Source organism: Microcaecilia unicolor, chromosome 2, assembly GCF_901765095.1.
Source record: "Microcaecilia unicolor chromosome 2, aMicUni1.1, whole genome shotgun sequence".
NCBI lineage: Eukaryota > Metazoa > Chordata > Amphibia > Gymnophiona > Siphonopidae > Microcaecilia > Microcaecilia unicolor.
The window spans coordinates 55757587-55778834 of NC_044032.1; the positions used below are offsets into that span (position 1 = coordinate 55757587).

At 41.2% G+C, this 21248-nt stretch overlaps 1 protein-coding gene across 1 annotated transcript in view; it reads left to right on the forward strand.

Moving 5' to 3' along the window:
• Window positions 1-21248, forward strand: part of DCC (DCC netrin 1 receptor) — a 1295383-nt gene that overhangs the window by 1011786 nt on the left and 262349 nt on the right. Inside the window, exons 20-21 of the mRNA XM_030191909.1 lie at window positions 12411-12605; window positions 14134-14166. Of these exons, the coding sequence (XP_030047769.1) occupies window positions 12411-12605; window positions 14134-14166 (228 nt within the window). The remainder of the gene's footprint in view (window positions 1-12410; window positions 12606-14133; window positions 14167-21248) is intronic.

A 21248-nucleotide genomic window follows, 5' to 3' on the forward strand; every position in this document is an offset into this window, starting at 1 on the left:
AGAATCTGAAGGTTCCAGGGGAGATCCGGGAAATTATAGACCGGTGAGTCTGACATTGGTGCCGGGGAAAATGGTAGAGACTATTATCAAAAACAAAATTACAGAGCACATCTAAAGACATGGATTACTGAGACCAAGTCAGCATGGCTTTTGTGTGGGGAAATCTTGCCTGACCAATTTACTTCAATTCTTTGAAGGAGTAAACAAACATGTGGACAAAGGGGAGCCGGTTGATATTGTGTATCTGGATTTTCAAAAGGCGTTTGGCAAAGTACCTCATGAAAGGCTACAGAGGAAAGTGGAGGCTCATGGGATAGGAGGAAATGTCCTATTGGGGATTAAAAGCTGGTTGAAGGATAGGAAACAGAGAGTGGGGTTAAATGGGCAGTATTCACAATGGAGAAGGGTAGTTAGTGGGGTTCCTCAGGGGTCTGTGCTAGGACAGCAGCTGTTTAACATATTTATAAATGATTTAGAGATGGGAGTAACTAGCGAGGTAATTAAATTTGCTGATGACACAAAGTTATTCAAAGTCATTAACTCGCGACAGGATTGTGAAAAATTACAGAAGGCCCTTTTGAGACTGGGAGACTGGGCGGCTAAATGGCAGATGACATTTAATGTGAGCAAGTGCAAGGTGATGCATGTGGGAAAAAAGAACCTGAATTATAGCTACGTCATGCAAGGTTCCACGTTAGGAGTTACGGACCAAGAAAGGGATCTGGGTGTCGTCGTCGATAATACACTGAAACCTTCTGCTCAGTGTGCTACTGCGGCTAGGAAAGTGAATAGATTGTTGGGTATTATTAGGAAAGGTATGGAAAACAGGTGTGAGGATGTTATAATGCCGTTGTATCGCTCCATGGTGCGACCGCACCTTGAGTACTGTTTTCAGTTCTGGTCACCGCATCTCAAGAAAGATATAGTAGAATTGGAAAAGGTGCAGCGAAGGGCAACTAAAATGATAGCGGGGATGGGACGACTTCCCTATGAAGAAAGACTAAGGAGGCTAGGGCTTTTCAGCTTGGAGAAGAGACGGCTGAGGAGAGACATGATAGAGGTATATAAAATATCGAGTGGAGTGGAACAGGTGGATGTGAAGCGTCTGTTCACGCTTTCCAAAAATACTAGGACTAGGGGGCATGCGGTGAAACTACAGTGTAGTCAATTTAAAACAAATCGGAGAAAATGTTTCTTCACCCAATGCATAATTAAACTCTGGAATTCATTACTGGAGAACATGGTGAAGGTGGTTAGCTTAGCAGAGTTTAAAAAGGGGTTAGACGGTTTCCTAAAGGACAAGTACATAAACCACTACTAAGTGGACTTGGGAAAAATCCACAATTCCAGGAATAACATGTAAGAATGTTTGTACGTTTGGGAAGCTCGCCAGGTGCCCTTGGCCTGGATTGGCCGCTGTTGTGGACAAGATGCTGGGCTCGATGGACCTTTGGTCTTTTCCCAGTGTGGCATTACTTATGTACTTATGAAACAATCTCAGATCGAAACCTTAGACAGTCTAAGGTTTGGATTTGAGATAGTTTCAGATTCTGTAGTAGAGTTCAGTATATGTGCATGTACAAATGTCAAAATTAATGCATAGATATTTTTTAAAAATTACCACATTAGCACTTACCAATACCTATTTTGTAGGCGGTAAGGGCTCATGCGATAATGTAACTGCACCAACTGATTAGCACAGAAACACTCAGAGGGGCATAATCGAACGCGAACGCCCATCTCCATGGGCGTCTATGTCCAAGAACGGGTATGTGAAGGAGCGAGACAGACCGTATTTTCCAAAAAAATGGGCGTCCATCTTTTGTTTCGATAATACGGTTTGTGCCGAGCAAATGTATCAGATATGTGCGCATTTGAGCTGGGCGGTTTCGTTTTTCAGCGATAATGGAAACCGAAAGCGCCCAGCTCAAAAACGAACAAATCCAAGGCATTGGGTCGTGGGAGGGGCCAGGATTCGTAGTCCACTGGTCCCCCTCACATGCCAGGACACCAACCGGGCACCCTAGGGGGCACTTGTAGCAATTAAAAAAGAAGTAGAATACCTCCCAAGTCCATAGCTCCCTTCCTTTGGGTGCTGAGCCCCTCAAATCACCCCAACCCCCCCCCCCCCCTCCATTGTATATTATGATAACATCTTTAAAAAAAAAGAATTCAAAGAAAGGATTGGAAGATGATGGACCTCTGGGGTGTCTGGGAGGGAGCAGGCCAGCTGTGCTGGAGAGGAGGGCTGTGCATTACAGGTGGCTTTAGCATGTAACACACAACGGTGGGGGGGGGGGGGGGGGGGAACAAATGAAAGGGAAATGAGAGTCATGACTTACCAGCAAAAAAGGAGAGGGCTGAGAGATTGGCAAAGCCGGGGAATAACATGGAGGAATATCCAAAGTTGGAAGGGATAGGGACATAGAGTGGTGATGATGAATGCAGGGACATGGACATAGAGGGGATGCTGGATAGGGAAGTACAGTATAGGGAGCACAGAGAAGAGAGATGCTGAACATGGGGAAATGGAAGATGGATGGAAGAGATGGAAGATGGATGGTGAGTATTGAGAAAGAAAAATGTCAAATGGGAAAAGAGACCCTGACAAATGAGTTAAAAGAAGACAGAGGGAAAGAGAAACCAGAGCCTGGGACCAACATGATTTGAAAAATAAAATGGCCAGACAACAAAAGGTAGAAAAAATAAATTTATTTCATTTTGTGATTAGAATGTCATATTTGAAATGTGTATCGTGCCAGGGTCCCAGGGCAGAAATTTGGGAGGAGACCCTACCAGGCCATGCCATCTTCAGCTTCCAGCAGGCTTAGGGCTATCTTTGGCTAGGGGGCAGTTGCTCTAGTTGCACTTTCCTAACTCCATCCCTGGCACATGTCATCTTTATATTTTTGCACAGTTTAACAGGAAATTCATCTCCTTATACTTCTTTGGTGTTGTACTACATGCAACATGTGGCTTCTTGAGATTATGGTTTAATTTATGTTTATCATTTTTGGTCAGCTATTATGTATTTAGCATTTTTGTTCTGTGTATGTGACCGAGGTGTTCTGTTAGCATGGATTTTCTATGTAGCATTCTGTAGTAATTTGGCTTGTTCAGTTTTCCCAATAATGGAGGGGATATCTGTGACAGTTGTAAAGAATATTGTTTCTTTTTATACTTTAATAAAATGATACTATTCGAGTCATGTGCGGATGGGATCTGTGAGAGGTTGCGGGGATGGGGACAGAGCCCGCGGGGACGGGGACAAACTTTGTCCCCATGTCATTCTCTAGCTACCACACTAGTATTCTATAAAGGAATATAGGCACCTATTTTCCTTTATTGAATAGGATCCTACCAGGTATCCTCTGGCCACAAATTTATAAGCACTCAGTTATACAGTGTAGAATTACTTCCATAGTGGCCAACACTAAATATTTAGATAAATCATTCAGCCCCAAAACCTATCCAGGTAGTGTTAATATTCAGTCTGCTGTATAGATAATTTATCTGGATAACTTAGGACATTCTTTAACGTAACAATATAAGCATTGCCATACTGGAACAGACTAACAAGGGCATTTTCAAAAGAGAAGAGTGCCCATATTTCGACACAAATTGAGCGTCCTTATCTCAGGGTCATCCAAATCAGCATAATCGAAAGCCAATTTTAGGCATCCTCAACTGCTTTCCATCGCGGGGACAACCAAAGTTCCTGGGGGCGTGTCAACAGTGTACCGAAGGCGTGGCGGGGCGTGGTTAAGAGAGGGGTGTCCTCAGCCGATAATGGAAAAAAGAAGGGCATCCATCATGAGCATTTGGTTGACTTTACTTGGTCCATTTTTTTTCACGACCAAGCCTCAAAAGGTACCCAAACTGACCAGATGACCACCGCAGGGAATCGCGGATGACCTCCCCTTACTCCCCCAGTGGTCACCAACCCTCTCCCATCATAAAAAGAAATCTTTATAAATACTTTTTTTTGCCAGCCTCAAATGTCATACCCAGCTTCCTGACAGCAGTATGCAGGTCCCTGGAACAGTTTTAGTGGGTGCAGTGCACTTCAGGCAGGCAGATTCAGACCCATCCCCCCCTACCTGTTACACTTGTGCTGGTAAATGTGAGCCCTTCAAAACCCACCTCAAACCCACTGTACCCACATGTAGGTGCCCCCCTTCACCCCTTAGGGCTATGGTAGTGGTGTACAGTTTTGTGCAGTGGGTTTGGGGGGGGGGGTTGGGGGGCTTAGCACCGAAGGTAAGGGAGCTATGCACCTGGGAGCAATTTCTGAAGTCCACTGCAGTGCCCCCAGGGTGCCCGGTTGGTGTCCTGGCATTTGAGGGGGGCCATTACACTACGAATGCTGGCTCCTCCTATGACCAAATGCCTTGGATTTGGTCGTTTTTTAGATGGGAGTCCTCGGTTTCCATTATTGCCGAAAACCGGGGATGACCATCTCTAAGGATGGCCATTTCTTGTTTCGATAATAGCAGTTTCCCCGCCCCTTTCCTGGGACATCCTTAGAGATGGGCGACCTTAGAGATGGTCGCCCCAGTTCGATTATGCCCCTCCACCTGTCCATCCTGTTTCCAACAGTGGCCAATCCGGGTCAAAGGTACCTAAAAGATCCAAAAAGAGCAAAACACATTTTATGCTGCTTATCCCAGGAATAAGCAGTGGATTTTCCCAATTCCATCTTAATGGTTTATGGACTTTTAGGAAATTATCCTAACTTTTTAAAATTCCTGCTAAGCTAACTGCTTCTACCACATTCTGTGACAATGAATTTCAGAGTTTAATTACACATTGTGTGAAGAACTTTTTTTTTTCCAATTTTGTTTTAAATGTACTACTTAATGTTAAGTACTGATACTTTATCTGGTATGTATTGTAAGGGCTTTAAAAGTGAGAATCAGAACTTTGAATGTAATTAATTGTTCCTCTGGTAGCAATGATGTTTTATGAATAACTGAGTAACATGGTCAAAACAACTAGCATGCACAAGAGTCTAATGGCTATGTTCTGCAGTGTTTGAAGTTTCTTCAGTATGGTACGGGCAAGGCCAGCATAAACAATATTACAATAGTCTAGCTATGATGCAAAAAGAGAAATAAGAGCATGAAAATGATCATGGTGAAATAAATGCTTGATGGTACATAACTGATGAAAAATAGAAAAACTTGTTTGACATAAATTTAAAACTTGAGGTAGGAATGAGAGATTGGAGTCCAAAGTGATTCCCAAGTACCGGAAACTTTCCACTGGGTTTATTGCATTCCCAAAGAGTTTAATGGAAGTAGTAGGTTGAACAAAGGAGACGGTAAACCAACGCACCCCGATTTTTTCCTTATTCAGGACCAATCTGTGTCAAAAGAACCATTCAGTTACTGAATCCATGCAGTCTTGAAGGGAACAAATAGAAGGTCAAAATGGGTTGGTAGAATAAATCAAAAGAACATCGTCAGCATAAAAGTAGGAAAATATTCCCTTAGACTGAATAAAGGAAGCCAATGGACTCAAACATAGATTAAATAGGAGAGGAGACAAAATTGAACCCTGGGGGACACTACAATGTATTAACTGACTGTCAGAAGTTGAATCCTGGGTAATTAAAAGCACGGCTAGAAAGAAAAGAAGAGAATCAATTAAATACAGCGTGGGAAATACCAAGAGTAGTGTGATACTGTGAGTGAGGGTGGGCTCGTAGCCCGGATAAAGTGACGGGTACGCAGCAGGTTAGGGTGAGTGAATTTAATGTTTATTAAAGATGTTGGGAAAGAGGGTCCTGTTCAGTTCACAGGGGAAGGAGAAATGCACCATAGTCTCTTGATAAGGCAATGCTTTCTCTTGGCGCTGGCCTGGTTCCCAGAGTTATTAGTACAGTTCTTAGTATTTCACCGGCTAACCAGCCTCATACCAGATCCAACATCTTGTTATTCAATTAAATTACGCATGCAATTTTAAGCACCATTTATAGAATTCTGAGTCTGTGGCTGGTAGAAAGACAACTAGGAGAAGGCGTGACAGGTACAAACTATAGCTGGGAAAAGGGTTGAGGTAGCTGAGAGAATACAAACTAGAGCTGGTTGACCTGATAAGTCCTGTATAGATAAATTGGGGAGAGATTATGAAAGAGAGTTACAAACCAGGGCTGGGAGAGTGTGTGACAGCTACAGAGGGACAGGAGTGGATGAGAGACTGCTGTAGATAAGCCTCTTGCAGGTAATTAAAGATAAGCAGAAAGATAGGATTCACAAAAAATCAGGAAGAACAAATCTCACAAACCAAGTTAAACCTTAAACTCACTATATTAAACTTGGGTTCAAAATAATTTATCTTTTTTTATTTTTATTTTTATGTATGCACTTTAAAAAAATACTATAAAGTGTTTTAAATTATTTTAAATGTGCTCAGACCATACTCACCCATTATATCCCCAAGAGGAATATGTGGTGGTGTCACAATGGAACCATCATTGCACATATGATGTTCCACCTCCTAATATTTGTGTATGTACATACAGCTGAGCCCAAGTAGATCTTAATCACCGGTGTATGCGTATATTTATAATACATATGTATAGGTCATAAACTACTCACATTAAATATTGCTAGACTTGAGCTCAAACCTCCACCCATAAATTATGGTGCTTTCCTTATTACCATCTAATACATGGATAATAAAACATACAATTCAACATTTGTTTAAACCTAAAGGAGGTAAATGTTAATTCATGACACCCTGATCTCACTTCCCCCACATATCTTACATAAACCAACCCACAATGCGATATACATCCATATTCACATAATTATTTCACTTCCCTTGGGGTATATTGTGCTCGTGCTTGTGCTTCATTAAAATCACATATCATTCATCCATTCCAATCTTGCCATCATAATAACTGCTCCCTTTAACTCTGGCCGAGTTTCAAAAGTCTTCATCAGAAAGGGAAACTAAAAATAGGAAAACACTCTTTTACAAACATATATAGTGATTAAGATCTACTTGGGCTCAGCTGTATGTACATACACAAATATTAGGAGGTGGAACATCATATGTGCAATGATGGTTCCATTGTGACACCACCACATATTCCTCTTGGGGATATAATGGGTGTAAACGGTATGGTCTGAGCACATTTAAAATAATTTAAAACACTTTATAGTATTTTTTTAAAGTGCATACATAAAAATAAAAAAAGATAAATTATTTTGAACCCAAGTTTAATATAGTGAGAAAGATAGGATTGCCACCTACTACTACCACTGCTACTTCTTATTATTTCTATAGCACTATTAGACTATGCAGTGCTGTTCACTAAACATGTATGAGACAGTCCCTGCTGGATAGAGTTTACAATCTACTTGAGACAAACAGGACAAATAACGGATTAGGGAATTACTTTACTGATCGATCAATGAGGATAATCTAGTCCTGTTTTTGACCTGGGAGGATTTGAAGTTCTAATTGTTTCATTGATTGCCCTAAGAAGATCCCTGCATGCAGTATGGGGTGGGGGGGGGGGGGGGATGAAACAAGGACTGAATCAGTCTGTTTGGTCAACCTGAGGTGACATAAGAACCCTAAATTAAAATGTATTGATTATGTGACTTTGGGGAGTTTTAGGTTATTTTGCAATTATTAAAAAAAAAAAAAAAGTTGTTAAGATTCTAGTTAGAGCCTTTGGTAAAGTTAGGAAAGACTGATAAGTGCCCAGGGCACTGCTGCATCTCATTCAGGAGATGGATACTGGCACTCCATGCAGCTGCTCTAGTGTCTGTGTAAATCCTGGTAAGTCCTAATGTATCTGGTGGTGTGTGACCATGTCATTGAGCTGGGGGGGTGGGAGGGGTTCCTCTCACAAGGGAAGCCGAAGCTTCACACAGGCCTGATTCTAGGCATAATACCAGACCCCGGATGGGTGGCAGTGTGTTCCTTATCTTCACTTTGTCCTGAAGTACATAGCAATGCTCTTTTATATTTTTTGCCTTTTGTTTGTTTGTTTGTTTTTTTGCCTGAAGGGTGATGTATATATACACTGTAACTTTTGCTTCTTTTCTCAGATCTACCCTACCTATCTCCCTGAAGTTTACAATTATCACATCTGTGGCCGTGACCACCCTCAGCCTTACCTTCTTTCTGGGGGTCAGCAGCTCTGCTGGCTTCTGTCTGTGTTTGTGTTAGTCTTGTCTCTGTCCTGGTGTGCTGGCTGCTTCCAGCATGAACCTGATTGCTTCACTAGACCTCACCTGTGTGGGCTATGTCTCTCTAGGGAGCCAGCATCTAAGATGGCTGCCACTGGCTCTGTGCCAGCTTCCAAGATGGCTCCTGCTTGTCTTTCCTGTGGGCTCACTTCCTATGTGTGTCAAGCCTCTCTTTGGGGTCAGTGTACTTCCTGCTTCTGTCCTGCTGCTGGTGACTCATCAGTGAGAGCCTTCATAAGGAAGTGCTGTGCTTGCAGTCAGGGCCTTTGCATAAGTGTTATGCTCTTAGGCCAGGTCAGGTTAGTAAGTGTCTGCTGCACTACTGCTTAGCCTCTCTCTGGGTTCCAGCCCAGCTTCTTTCTGTGTCTGTGTCTCTGTTGTCCTTCCGTGGGGGGTCTTCCCTGCCACTGTCTGTCTGTGGACTGCGGTCCTTCCTGGCTTACCCTGAGTTGGGGTGAAGCCTCTGTCTGTGGACTGCGGTCCTCCCTGGCTTACCCTGTGTTTGGGGTGAAGCCTCTGTTCCAGGCTTATCCTGTGTTGGGGTGAAGCCTCTGTTCCTGGCTTACCCTGTGTTTGGGGTGAAGCCTCTGCTCCAGGCTTATCCTGTGTTGGGGTGAAGCCTCTGTTCCTGGCTTACCCTGGGTTGGGGTGAAGCCTTTGTCCGGTTTTTTTCTCTGTCTGTATGCGAAGCCTCAGCCTTCATGAGTTCCCCAGTCAGTGTGTGGAACGACTGTGGCTTCAGACCCTTGGCCTGTTATTCCTGGTTACTCTGTTTGCTCTGCTGCCTGCCCAGGACCCTTGGCCTGTTATTCCTGGTTTGCTCTCTTTACCCTGAACCCTGCCTTGCCTAGCCTGTGTGCCTACCCTGCTTGTATATCCTGAGGGTATATCCTGAATCCTGTATCTGTCTGGCTAGTGTGTTTTCCTGGGTGATTATTCCTGTATCCTGTCTCCACCTAGCTAGAGGGTTTACCCTGTGGGTATTCCCGGTTCCCCGTTCTGCCTAGTGTGTATGCTGCCCTAGTCCTTTCTCCTGCTAAGCTTCTGTATGCCTTGTGTTCCTTGGTCTGTCTTCTGGGTCTTGCTAGTGGCTGTGCAGCAGCACACTGTCTGTGTTTAGTTCCTAGTCTAGTCTCCCTCGTGTTTCCTAGACCCAGGGTGGGTCCTCTGGATCTTCCATTCCTGCCTTATCCTGCAAGTCCTGCCGGCCACCTGCACTTCGGAGCTCAACTCCGGAGGAACGGTGGCTAAGTGCAGGTGAAGCTGTTCCTGTTTTGTCTGTTCTAGTTGCCTGCCTTGTACTACTCCAGTCCAGAGTTCCAGTACTGCTCTTCTGTGTTTCCAGTCCCGAGGTGGTCTTGCCTGCTGCTGCAGTGGCCCAAGGGCTCACGAACTCCAGTCCTGCCTCTAGGACCTGACAGAATGCCAAGGCCCTCGAGAACGCAACAACAATCCAAACTTAAGCTACCTCTAACAAGGCTGTTCACCCTTCAAAGCTTCTCAGACTTCAGGCATCTCTGACCCATTTGTATTCACCCCCTCCCATACACACACGCAGACTCCAACACACACTCTCACAGTAGTAGAGAGTTGCTTACTTTCTGCTTTCATATCCATCCCTGTGAAACTGGGGTCTGCTCAGCAGTGCTTCATATTTTGACCTGCACAGGGACAGAGCCTGAGGTGCTATGGAGCTAGCAATGATTATACAACAAAAGGCAAGACATCAGGAGGCATTCTCTTTTCTGTGGAGTGGGCAGGGGGGAGGATCAGGTAGATTTTCATAAACTCTGGGCAGCATGGTTGTGTTGGGAAGTTGCAGGACAATAGGACTATTAGGGACCTGTGCAGGTTTGCTGTGTCATAAAAAGAAGTAAATAATAGGGATTTCTCTCTGGACTATTCTGGAGAATACTGTTGTGTTTTATATTATTGAAGGAGTCAGTATGATTAATATGAAAATGGAGACATTGATGTGGTTGTTGTACTGTTTATTTTGTTTTAATTATGTTATTTTTATTATTGTAAATGTATTAATTGTAAGCCTCCTAGAACACTATGGATTGAGTTGGTTATAAATGTTTTTAATAAATACATAAATAAACAAATTACTCTCAATGTTTAGGCATTTTCTTTGTTTCTCCTACTCATTTTTTAGGTCTGCATTCTTTGCAAAAACTTCTTTATGCATGAAAATTGTATGTAGGTTTATTCATAGGTGTATGTACATATAAACAATTTGTGTGAACTTACATTTTTAGGTGCTCAAACTAACCGAAAGTGTGCTATTGAATGCATCAGCACATGTATAATTTCTTTGGCATCCATTCCCACTACCCCTCTTGTGGCAATAATTATTAAGGTGCAATAGAAGTCGGGCTTTTACTATGCCTTAAATTCCTGTGGAATGACTAGCCTGCAGTATCTCAGTACTGCAGGTTAGTGATTCCCATGGAACCAGCATAATGATGCTTGTGTTCAACCATAATGTTCCAAGGGGGTAATTTTAACTTGATTTAACAGGTCAGGAGAGGCTTCTGCCCTGTTAAATCATGCTTCTGCCCTGGCTGCCGATATTCAACTGCACTTAACCCCAGGTGGTGCTGCTGAATATCAGCTCTGACCACTTTGCATTGCCTAGTTAGTGCCAGGGTAATCCATGGGTGGAGTAAAGGAGGAACAAGCAGTTATGTGGGAACCAACCATAATAAGAACTGGTACCTGTATAACTAAGTGGACAGATAGGACTGCTTTTTGTGTAGTCCTATCTTTGCCCATGAAACTATGTGGTTGCCTGCACCAAATATTAGCTGACAACCTGCATAACTTTTGGGTTGGTGGCTGGTCCCATATAATCAATGCTGATGCCCAGATATGAGCCAGTATTAAATATCTAGGCTCAATTCTGCCCAAGGTTTCCAGCCGCTTGAAAACCACTCGCCACAATGGCCTGAATCTCGGTTCCAATGTACCTGAGAAAATACCAGGTCACTCAGGCAAAAGAATTGTCTGAAACTTATCCTCTCAATCTTACAAAAATGTATGCAGGATTGTATGGTGACTTTCAGAAGCGGCAATACTCACCACTACCACAAAGGTCTTTCTAAAGACCACTCCTTTCTAGAATCCAGAAACCGAGGATTTATATCTTCATTCACAGACAGCAAAACTCCTGAGGAAGGCACCGTGTGTGCAGAAACATGGTACCCTGTTGAGTCATCCTCCATTAAAGCTTTTTGATTTATGTCTAGTCTGTCTGGTCTGTTTCGAAGAGCTTGACTCTGTTCCCACTCATTGTTTTAGACCTTTAGCCTGGTCACAGGAAGGCAATCCATGGAGAGTGTACATAATCTGCATTTTCAATTATATGCATGCTATTTCCCAGTCAAATTAAACCCATCCCAAAGTGGGTGCAAGAATGCCTAGCAGGGCAAGTGAACAAGAGTTCACACTCTGCCCAAAGTAAGCAAGCAAAGCAGCAAAGTTGATGAGAATGGCTGGAGATCTTTAATTGTCAACTCAGATTGCAAAATTGACAATTAAGTCTCCTGCCATTCTCGCAACTTCACTGCTTTTCTTTGCTTAAAGAGTGCCTAGGTCATTTGTACAAATCGATAATTGGTAAGTATGTATAGACTTTCTTTTATCGATTTGTGGTAATTTTGTTTTTGATGTGCGTCAGTTACGCATGCCAGAAAATACGAGGGCGGTAATCGGAATTTTATGCACGCAGACCATTACCGCCTGGTTACTTAGTGAGACCTTACTGCTAGATCAATGACTGACGGTAAGGTCTCAGACCCAAATTGGATGCGCAACAATTTTCATTTTGCCGCACGTCCATTTTCAGCAAAAATAAAAATAAGATATTTTTTACAGGTGTGCTGAAAAATGATTCTGCATGCGCCCAAAACACACGTCTACATTACTGTAGTCCATTTTTCAGCGTGCCTTTGTAAAGGGCCGCATGATATGCACATCCAAATTTGTGCCTGCAGCTTTCAACACCATTTATAGAATTTCAGGGATAATATTCTCTTATAAAATTGCCCTTGAAATGTGCACAGTATTTTTTGAGCAAAACATTTCTAAATGTTATATAGACATGCTTTAAAAAAAAAAATTGAAACCTATCAGAGATATGCAATGGAATTATGCAATAACATAATTAACTGTATAAATATTGTCATATTTTTGCAGCTTATATCTTATACTATACCCTGGACAAGAACATTCCAATAGATGAGTGGGTCATGGAATCCATCAGTGGTGACAGACTTACCCATCAAATCATGGACCTCAACCTGGATACTGTGTACTACTTCAGAATTCAAGCTCGCAATCCCAAAGGAATTGGACCTCTCTCTGACCCTATTCCTTACAGAACACCAAAAGGTTTGAGAACAGTTCTCAAACAGTTTATAGTTTATTGATGATTTTATTGATTGATTGAGTTTACAGATCTTAGATTCTGGATTTGTAACAATAAGGAAGTGCACTCATTTGAAATAAGATCACTTGATATCACAAAAACTGGGAAACAATCCCCAGAAAAAAAATGTGTGAACAAAACTGACAAATTTGTGAAAGCAAATCATTACTTATAATCATCAGGGATTGGGTTTTGTATGAAATCTGAAACTCACTCCTCCCTCCCCCTCCACATGATTTCTACTCCACTCTTGTTCACCCCCCCCCCCCCACACACACACACACTGTGATCATGTCCCCTCCCTGATCCCACCTGTAGGTCCTCATCTGCCCCTTGGTGCTTTTCTATCACAATGGCTGCTGAGACTTACTGCGGCAGCGAGACTGCTGTGGGAGGTCCCATCAGCCATTTTGCAATTGGAATAAGCATAGGTAGGAATGAATGAGGCTTGTTGCTACCCCTGAAAATGCCACTAGGCCACCAGACCTTTCTAAAGTAGGCCCAGGGAGGTTTACAGGTGGGGTGGGGGGAGGGGGGTGGTCACAGGGGTGGGGAAGTAAAGAGATGGAGGCTGCTGCTGGGGTGGGGTTGGCTCAGGAGGGGGACAATTTTTGGTTGGGGGGGGGGTGGGGCGATTCATTTACTGTTTCAGTTTCTGCCAAAACCGAGTCACAATTTTCGGTCACAGATTTGGTTTGAGCAGAAACCGAACATCCTGGGTTCAGTCCAGCTCTAGAACTCAGTGTCTCTAGCAGGTGCATCTTTATAAACTATCTTATCGGTAGTGTCCTTCAAATCTCGATAGCATCTTGATACGTGATTGGTCCATGCCCGATTATTAGAAATATGGTAACCCCTGGGAAAGTCTTTTTGATGTCATTTGGATATTTCTGAATCTACAAGCAATTTATTGCAGAATCAGCAAACTGCATATCTCTGATTTAGCCCATATGCCTTTCTGGGTCATAGTGTCCAGGTCACAGCCACTAGTTAGTATTAGATTAAAACAGGCATGTCTGGGCACATCTCTTAGGCATAGTGCAGCCGATACTGCAGATGGATATAAATTGAGTCTGTGAGGCACTGAACATATTATGAGAGGAGGGTATCTTTCCCTAACAAAGCTCCCCCACCCCCACCTTTTGCAAGTGTCCCAGATTCACAAACCAAAAATCTTGTAGCCTTAACTAAAGTTCTGTAGGTTGAACCATGAACTATCTAATAAAATATTTTGTTGCATGTCACCTGTGATCTTTCCACAGACTTAAAGGCTCAGGGCTCAAATGCTTATCCATGGTAACACATGGGAGTTGTAAATTATCTTCTCTCATCCTGATCAATCCATCTAATGTATAACAATACAGCAGTTTGATATCAAAACCTACTATACAGATTTGCTGATTTGATATGTCAACTCAACCTGCCTGTCAGGAGCTGACAACATTTGATAATGTCTTTTTTTTTTTCTCTCTTTCTCTTTCTCTCCCCCAGTGGAATACCCTGACAAAATGGCTAATGACCAAGGTAAAGTGGCCTCACTCTGTCAAATATTCTTTTACAATCAGTACTCCACATTAGAAATGAGTCTTCACTTTGGGTTTTTCGTTTCACCTGGACCACACACTTGAGACAGACAATGGCATGATGATTTATCTTGCTAATGAAGTTGTGCTTGACTGAGGCTGCTGCTTTTATGAAGAAGATGTAAATTTCTTGAGAGAAAATTGTTTTGTCTCATTTCTGAAGGGACAATTAATATGTCAAGCTTCTTTGTATCATAAAAGTTTTTAGACACTCATTCTACTTTGTAATCATGTACATTGGATTTAATTATGCTTAGTCTAATTGTCAAGCTGGTTTTGTACCTTTCATGGTTAATAGATATGGATGGGCATTTTTGAAAAAAAATCTTTTGGATATTTTGCTAAAAATATCCAAAAATTGAGTGGCAAACATAGTCATTTACGTACCTGAGCAACACCTTTTAGGTATGAAAATTCTCTTTTTCTAGACATTTTTCTTTTTTTTTTTAAATTTATTTATTTATAATTTCAAATATACATTTACATAAAATAAATGTAGGAAAATCAGGAAAATATTCTAGACATTTTCAGTGCATTTTTCTTTTGGGACCATTCTAGGGAAAAAAATCTTCTAAGAGTAAAATGCCCAAAAAATAGCAACTGGGATGTATGGGGGCTAACATTCTTAGTAGACTGACCAGACAGACATCCTGGCAGAGCAGTGGGGCACATTAAAAGGTCCCAGGCACACATCTCACCATAACCCCCTTATATTGTATGGTGAGTCTTCTAGGAACAGAGAAAAACCTATTGTACCTCACTGTACACCACTACAGTAGCCCTCAAGTTTGCAGGTGTCACCTGTACATAGGTACAGTAGGTATTTAGTGGGTTTTAGAGGGTTCACACATTCCATCACAAGTGTACCATATAGAGTGGAATATGGGCCTGGGTCCCCTTCATTACTGTCCACTGCACCGACCATTAGTCTACTCCTGGGACCTGCCTGCTGCCTAACAAGAACACCATCATATCTGAAGCTGTCATAGAGCCTGGTATGTCACTGTCACATCTTAGGGGGTGGAAGGGTGTCTGTGACTACTGGGGAAGTAAGGGGGTTATTCCTTAATCCCTCCAGTATCATTTGGTCATTTAGGGTACCTTTTGGTCACTTATCCATGATTGAAACAAGTCTAGCCAAAAAGTCTTAATTTTGGCCCAACACATTTTAATTTTGTTTCATTATTGCAGAAAACATTTTACCTTTGGATGCCGCCCTTGTCCCGCCAAAAACACGTCCCCAACACACACCCTTGAAATGTGGACAAACTGTGAAACAAAACATCTAAAAATGGAGTGTTGAAAGTCACAAATTGGATGTTTTGAGAGAAAAACGTTCATCTACCACCTTATGACATTTTTTAGAATTTTTTTTTGTTTTGAAAATGAACCCCTAAGGGGCTCATTTTCAAAAGAGAAAAAACATCCAAAAAGTGGCATAAAACCACATTCAGACATTTTTCTCAGAAAAACGTCCAAATTGGTATTTTCAAAACCATATTTTAGGTGTTTTTCTGTGTGAAGTCCATCAAAAGTGCATTCAGATCACAGGGGGGTGTTTCGAAGGCGGGATTAGGGTATGCCTAACACTTCGACAATTTACAGCCATAATAAAAGAAAACAAAAACATACAGGACTAAAACCAAGACATTTTGGTCCAGACCTGTTTTCAAAACAAATAAGGCACAAAAAAGGTGCCCTAAATGACCAGATGACCACTGGAGGGAATCATGGGTGACCTCCCAACCCCCCAACATGTGAATAAATTTATGTCTTACCAGCCTCTATAACAGCCTAAGATGTTAAAATCTGGTTTATTAGAGCAGCATGCAGGTCCCCGGAGTAGTGAAGTGGTCAGTGCCGTGCACAGTGAGGGACCCAGGTCCCTATCTTCTTTTACCTGTCACACTTGTGGTGGAAACTGTGACCCTTTCCAAACTCACCAAACCCTATTATACCCACATTTAGGTGCCCATAAGGGCTATTGTATTGGTGTATAGTAGGGGGGCAGTGTGTTTTGGGTGGGCTTTGGAGGGCTCAGGGGACAAGATAAGGGAGGAAAGGTGAGATGGACAACTGGGAGCATTTTTATAAAGTGCACAGAAGTGCCCTCTAGGGTGCCCCATTGCTCTCCTGGGATGTCTGGGGGACCAGTCTACGAAAAATGCTGGCTCCTCCTACATCCCAAAGCATGAATCTTTATGTTTTGTACTTATTCATTTTTTTTAATGAGCCAAAAACCAAAACACCCAAGCGCAAAATCTTGTTCGAAAAAGTATTTAAAAAAAAAAGAGAGAGATAGATGTTTTTCTTTGTTGAAAGTGATCTTTTTTTTCCTATTCAGATTTTGGATGTTTTGTGCAAAATGTCCAAAATTGGACTTAGATGTCATTTTGAAACTGCACCTCCATGTCTCCTAAGTCCTTATTGTAATAATCCAAAACAAAAAGTGCTAACTAAAGAATATATGTAATAGATTTTTTAATTTTCTTCAAGCTCTTTGTTGAAACCATCATTTTTTTCAATGGTTCAGGACTAATGCAAGGTTATTAGGAAACCATGGCAAACTTTTGTCCTTGTGCCTCATAAGATTTTAACACTCTTAACCATCCTTTCCAAAGCAATCCTGTAAAAATGCATAATTGAACATCATGGCGCAATCTCGCTAGTGTATAAACTTATACATAGGTGCATAACTTTATTGATATACAGTGAGGCCCGTTTTACATAGAACTTGGAGAGCGAAATTGAGATATTCAGGTTGAAATCTGCTCATGTGCAGTGGTATTTTAGAATGTATCTTCTAACACAGGGCCTTTTCTAAAATTCTTGGATGAGTTCAAGTGTATTTGATGGCAAGTGCAGAGGGAATAGCCATTTTTACACATATACATGGTGAAAAAGGAATGACATAGTTCTGACAGCTTTCATGAGAAAGTATCATTACCTAGACTTGGAAGTAGTGATTTAACAATTTCCACATGTACGAGGCTACATGAGTAGGTGCCACCAATTATGTAATAAGGTCACAGTTTTAACTTGAATTAATTTTGGAGGTGGAAATAAACTACATAGGATTAAAGAGAACGACTTCCTTCATCCATCATGTAAACTCCTGGCCAAAACCAACACTTCTTGAAAACCTATGCATGCTTTTGAGCTAGTAAAAAATCAAATGTGGGCATTTTTCTCCATACACATTTATCCCCTTTATAAAATGGGAAATATACTTGTAGATTTTAGTCCTGTCCAAACCACACCATCTTTAAATCTCTGTGGGGTATAGATCACTAGGTGTAAAAAGTGGCTTTCCGAAATTGGTGGGCCTACTCTACAAGGTTTAAGTAGGCAGGTTCCTTTCCTTCTTGCTTGAACCAGGCTAAATATTGACCTCTCTGTTTACACATTTATGTCATTATACACATGTAAATGCCATTTTTTATACATGGATAAGTTTCTGTAAATAAAAAATGCCATTATTTCTTCTCCTTATGAGATAAAATAATCTTTATGGACAAAGGCCCTTTTAAGGCAATTCTAGAAATGGTGCACAGCAGGGTTGCCACCTCTATATTCTAATTCAATGTGCACTATTCTGTAAGGTAGCACATACATGCCTTACTGTGTACTTCCAAAGAGGAGGCCCATATGGGAGAGACATGGGTGGGCCATAGGCATGACCACCATCAACACTTGAATCTTATAGAATACTATCAGATGTGTGCGTTGAATAGCGCATTTAGGCATGCCCTCTTATGCCTGCCATTGACTTGGTGCAAATGAGTGCAACTTCCTTTTGAGTGCACCAATGTGGGTTTGCATTAGTATTCTATAATGGAATTAGGGCACCCTCCTGCACTACCCAAAAGGAGGTGCCCCCATTGCTTCTTAAGGATTTACAGACTGATTGAACTGCTCTAAGGACCCAGTCTATCAAAACTGATCTACTATGATCCATCTTACAGCAGATATTAAAGTGAGTTACTGGTCAACCAATCTTTTTGAGAAAATGTAGCACTCACCTCGTATCTTCCCACATGGGAAATCTCAGCTGGATATTTGCTATGGAAAGGAGGAGTGGCCTAGTGGTTAGGGTGGTGGAATTTGGTCCTGAGGAACTGAGTTCAATTCCCTCTTCAGGCACAGGCAGCTCCTTGTGACTCTGGGCAAGTCACTTAACCCTCCATTGCCCCATGTAAGCTGCATTGAGCCTGCCATGAGTGGAAAGCGTGGGGTACAAATGTAACAAAACAAAGCTATCTTCATGCAGGAAAAATTAAATGTTGAATAAATATTGGTTTTCAGTAAATTTATCAGATATAAATTGATGTAACATATATGGCATAGGGACCCCCTTTACTAAGCAGCGCTAATAAATGGGCTTAGCACATCCTAATGTGAGACCTTTCTCATATGCCAAGCCCATTTTCTAGTGTGGCAGTACAGTTTGGCCTTTTTCAATTATATTTTTTCTAGCCATGCCATGCACTAATGTTAGCAATAGCACACAACCACTGAAAAAAAATCAGTCACCAAGGGCTCATGTGTTAAGTCAACATTATTCAGTTAATGTGCACTAATAGCAGTATGCTAGCTGAATAGAGCTTCCACCTTCATTCCCCATCATGACACGTCCCGTCCAAAAAAATATAAGAAATATAAATATCATGTAGTTAATGCACACAAATGGCAAAACTAACACAAAACACTTTACTATGTCATGATAAAAGTCATTTTTCCTGAGTTAAGCGTGTGTTAGTACATAATGCAGTTTAGTAAAAGGGCCCCATAGAGTGTCATTGTGCTATAGAAATGATAAGTAGTAGTAGTAGTAGTGACACATTCTTTTGAATACAACATTTATCTACTTGCATTTATATAGAGGCATAATACTGTAGATTTCTCCACAAAAGAACAGTTTGGCACACCCAGTCATCTCAGATGCCCCTGTCTAAAATCTTTAGCTAAGGATATCTTCTAGGCATCAGCAATACAAGAACAAATGCCTCAAATAAATTGCTGCTTTTGTAACATAAGAACATAAGACTGCCATGCTGGATTGGACCAAATATCCATAAAGCTTAAGAACATAAGAGTTGCCCTACTAGGTCAGGCCAAGGGTAATCTAGCCCAGTATCCTATTTTTAATTGTGGCCAGTCCAGGTACCTGGTAGATTCCCAACAAGTAGCAAGATTCCATGCTACCTACCCCCATGGTAAGCAGTGGATTTTTCAAGATCTATCTTAATAAAAGATTACGGACTTTTCCTCCAAGAATTTGTCCAACCCTTTTTTTTAAACCCAGCTACATTAACTGCTTTTACTACTAGCTCAGGCAATGAGTGCTGAAGTTTTGAGTGAAAAGCATTTCTTTTCTCCTGTTTGTTTTAGATGTGATACAATTAACTTTGTAGGGTGTCCCCTAGTCTTTGAACTTTTTAAAAGAGTAAACAATCAATTTGAGGGGGTCTTTTGCTAAAGATTATCTGCAGCAGAGCCTATAGGAATCAAATGGGCCTTGCTGCAGATAGCGCGAGCTAATCTTTAGTAAAATAAAAAAACCTGTTTGCCTGTTCCATTCCATTCAGGGTTTTATAGACCTCTATCATATGGCCCCTCAACTGTCTCAGCTCCAAACTAAAGAGCCCAAACCTCTTTAGCCTTTCTTCATATGAGTCATTCCATCCCCTTAATTATTTTGGTTGCCCATCTTTGTACTTTCCCAATACAATTATATTTTTTTTGAGATGCCTTATCCAAAATTACGCATAGTACTCAAGGCGTGGTCTCACCATGAAGCAATACAGAGGCATTATAATATTCTTTGTTTTGTCTCTATTCCTTTCCAAATAATTCCTAACATTGTGTTTGCTTTTCTGGCCATTGCCGCACACTGAACAGAATATTTCATTCTCCATGATGATGGCCAAATCCTTCCCATGGGTGGTGACTACTAGCATCATGTAGCTATAATTTGAATTATTCTTCCCAATGTGCGTCATTCTTCAATTTTCCACCTGCCATTTTAATGTCTAAGGTTCTCTTGCAATTTCTTGCAGCCTGCATGCAATTTAATAGTTTTTAATAGTTTTGTTTCATTTGCAGATCTGATCATCTCACTCATCATTCCTATATCTAGATCATTTTTAAATGTTTAATAAAAACACTTTTTCCAGTCTTCTTGGGACACTCCACTATTCACTTTCTTCCATTTAGAGAACTGACCATTTACTTTTAACCAGTTCCTAATCCACAACAGAACATTGCCTCCTTTCTCCATTGATAAGCTCTTTTGAGCAGGGACTGTCTCTTTGTATCAGGTGTTCAGCGCTGCGTGCATCTGGTAGTGCTATACAAATGCTAATAATAATAATAATTTTTAATTTTCTCAGGAGTCTCTCATGAGGGACTTTGTCAAAGGCTTTTGGAAAATCTAGATGCTCTATATCAGTTGGCTTACCTTTATCTACATGTTTATTCACACCGTAAAAAAAATTAGCAATAGCAAATTGGTGAGGCAAGACTTCCCTTGGCTGAATCCATGTTGTCTCTGTCCCATTAAACCAGGTTTGTCTATGTATTCAGTAATTTTTTTTTTAATAGTTTCTACCAGTTTGCTTAGCACTGACAACAGGCTTACTGGTCTGTGGTTTTCTGGATTACCCCTTAAAGCCCTTTTTTTTAAATTAGCGATATGTTGAATGAAAAAAATATTTCCTCTAGCTTGTTTTAAATGTAGTACCATATAAAATCCTTAAGTGTCCCCTAGTCTTTGTACTTTTTGAAAAAATAAATAATTAATTTTTGTTAACCGGTTCTACACTACTTTTTTGTAGACCTCTAGCATATCTCCCCACAGCCATCTGTTTTCCAAGCTAAAGATTCAAAATCTCTTAAACCTTACCTCATATGACAGAGTTCTATCCCCTCTCACATTAACTCTCAGCAGGTAGCATGCGCTAATGAGAACATTAATGAACAACCTGCAATAAAAAAAAGTACTTGGAATATTCCTTCTTAATG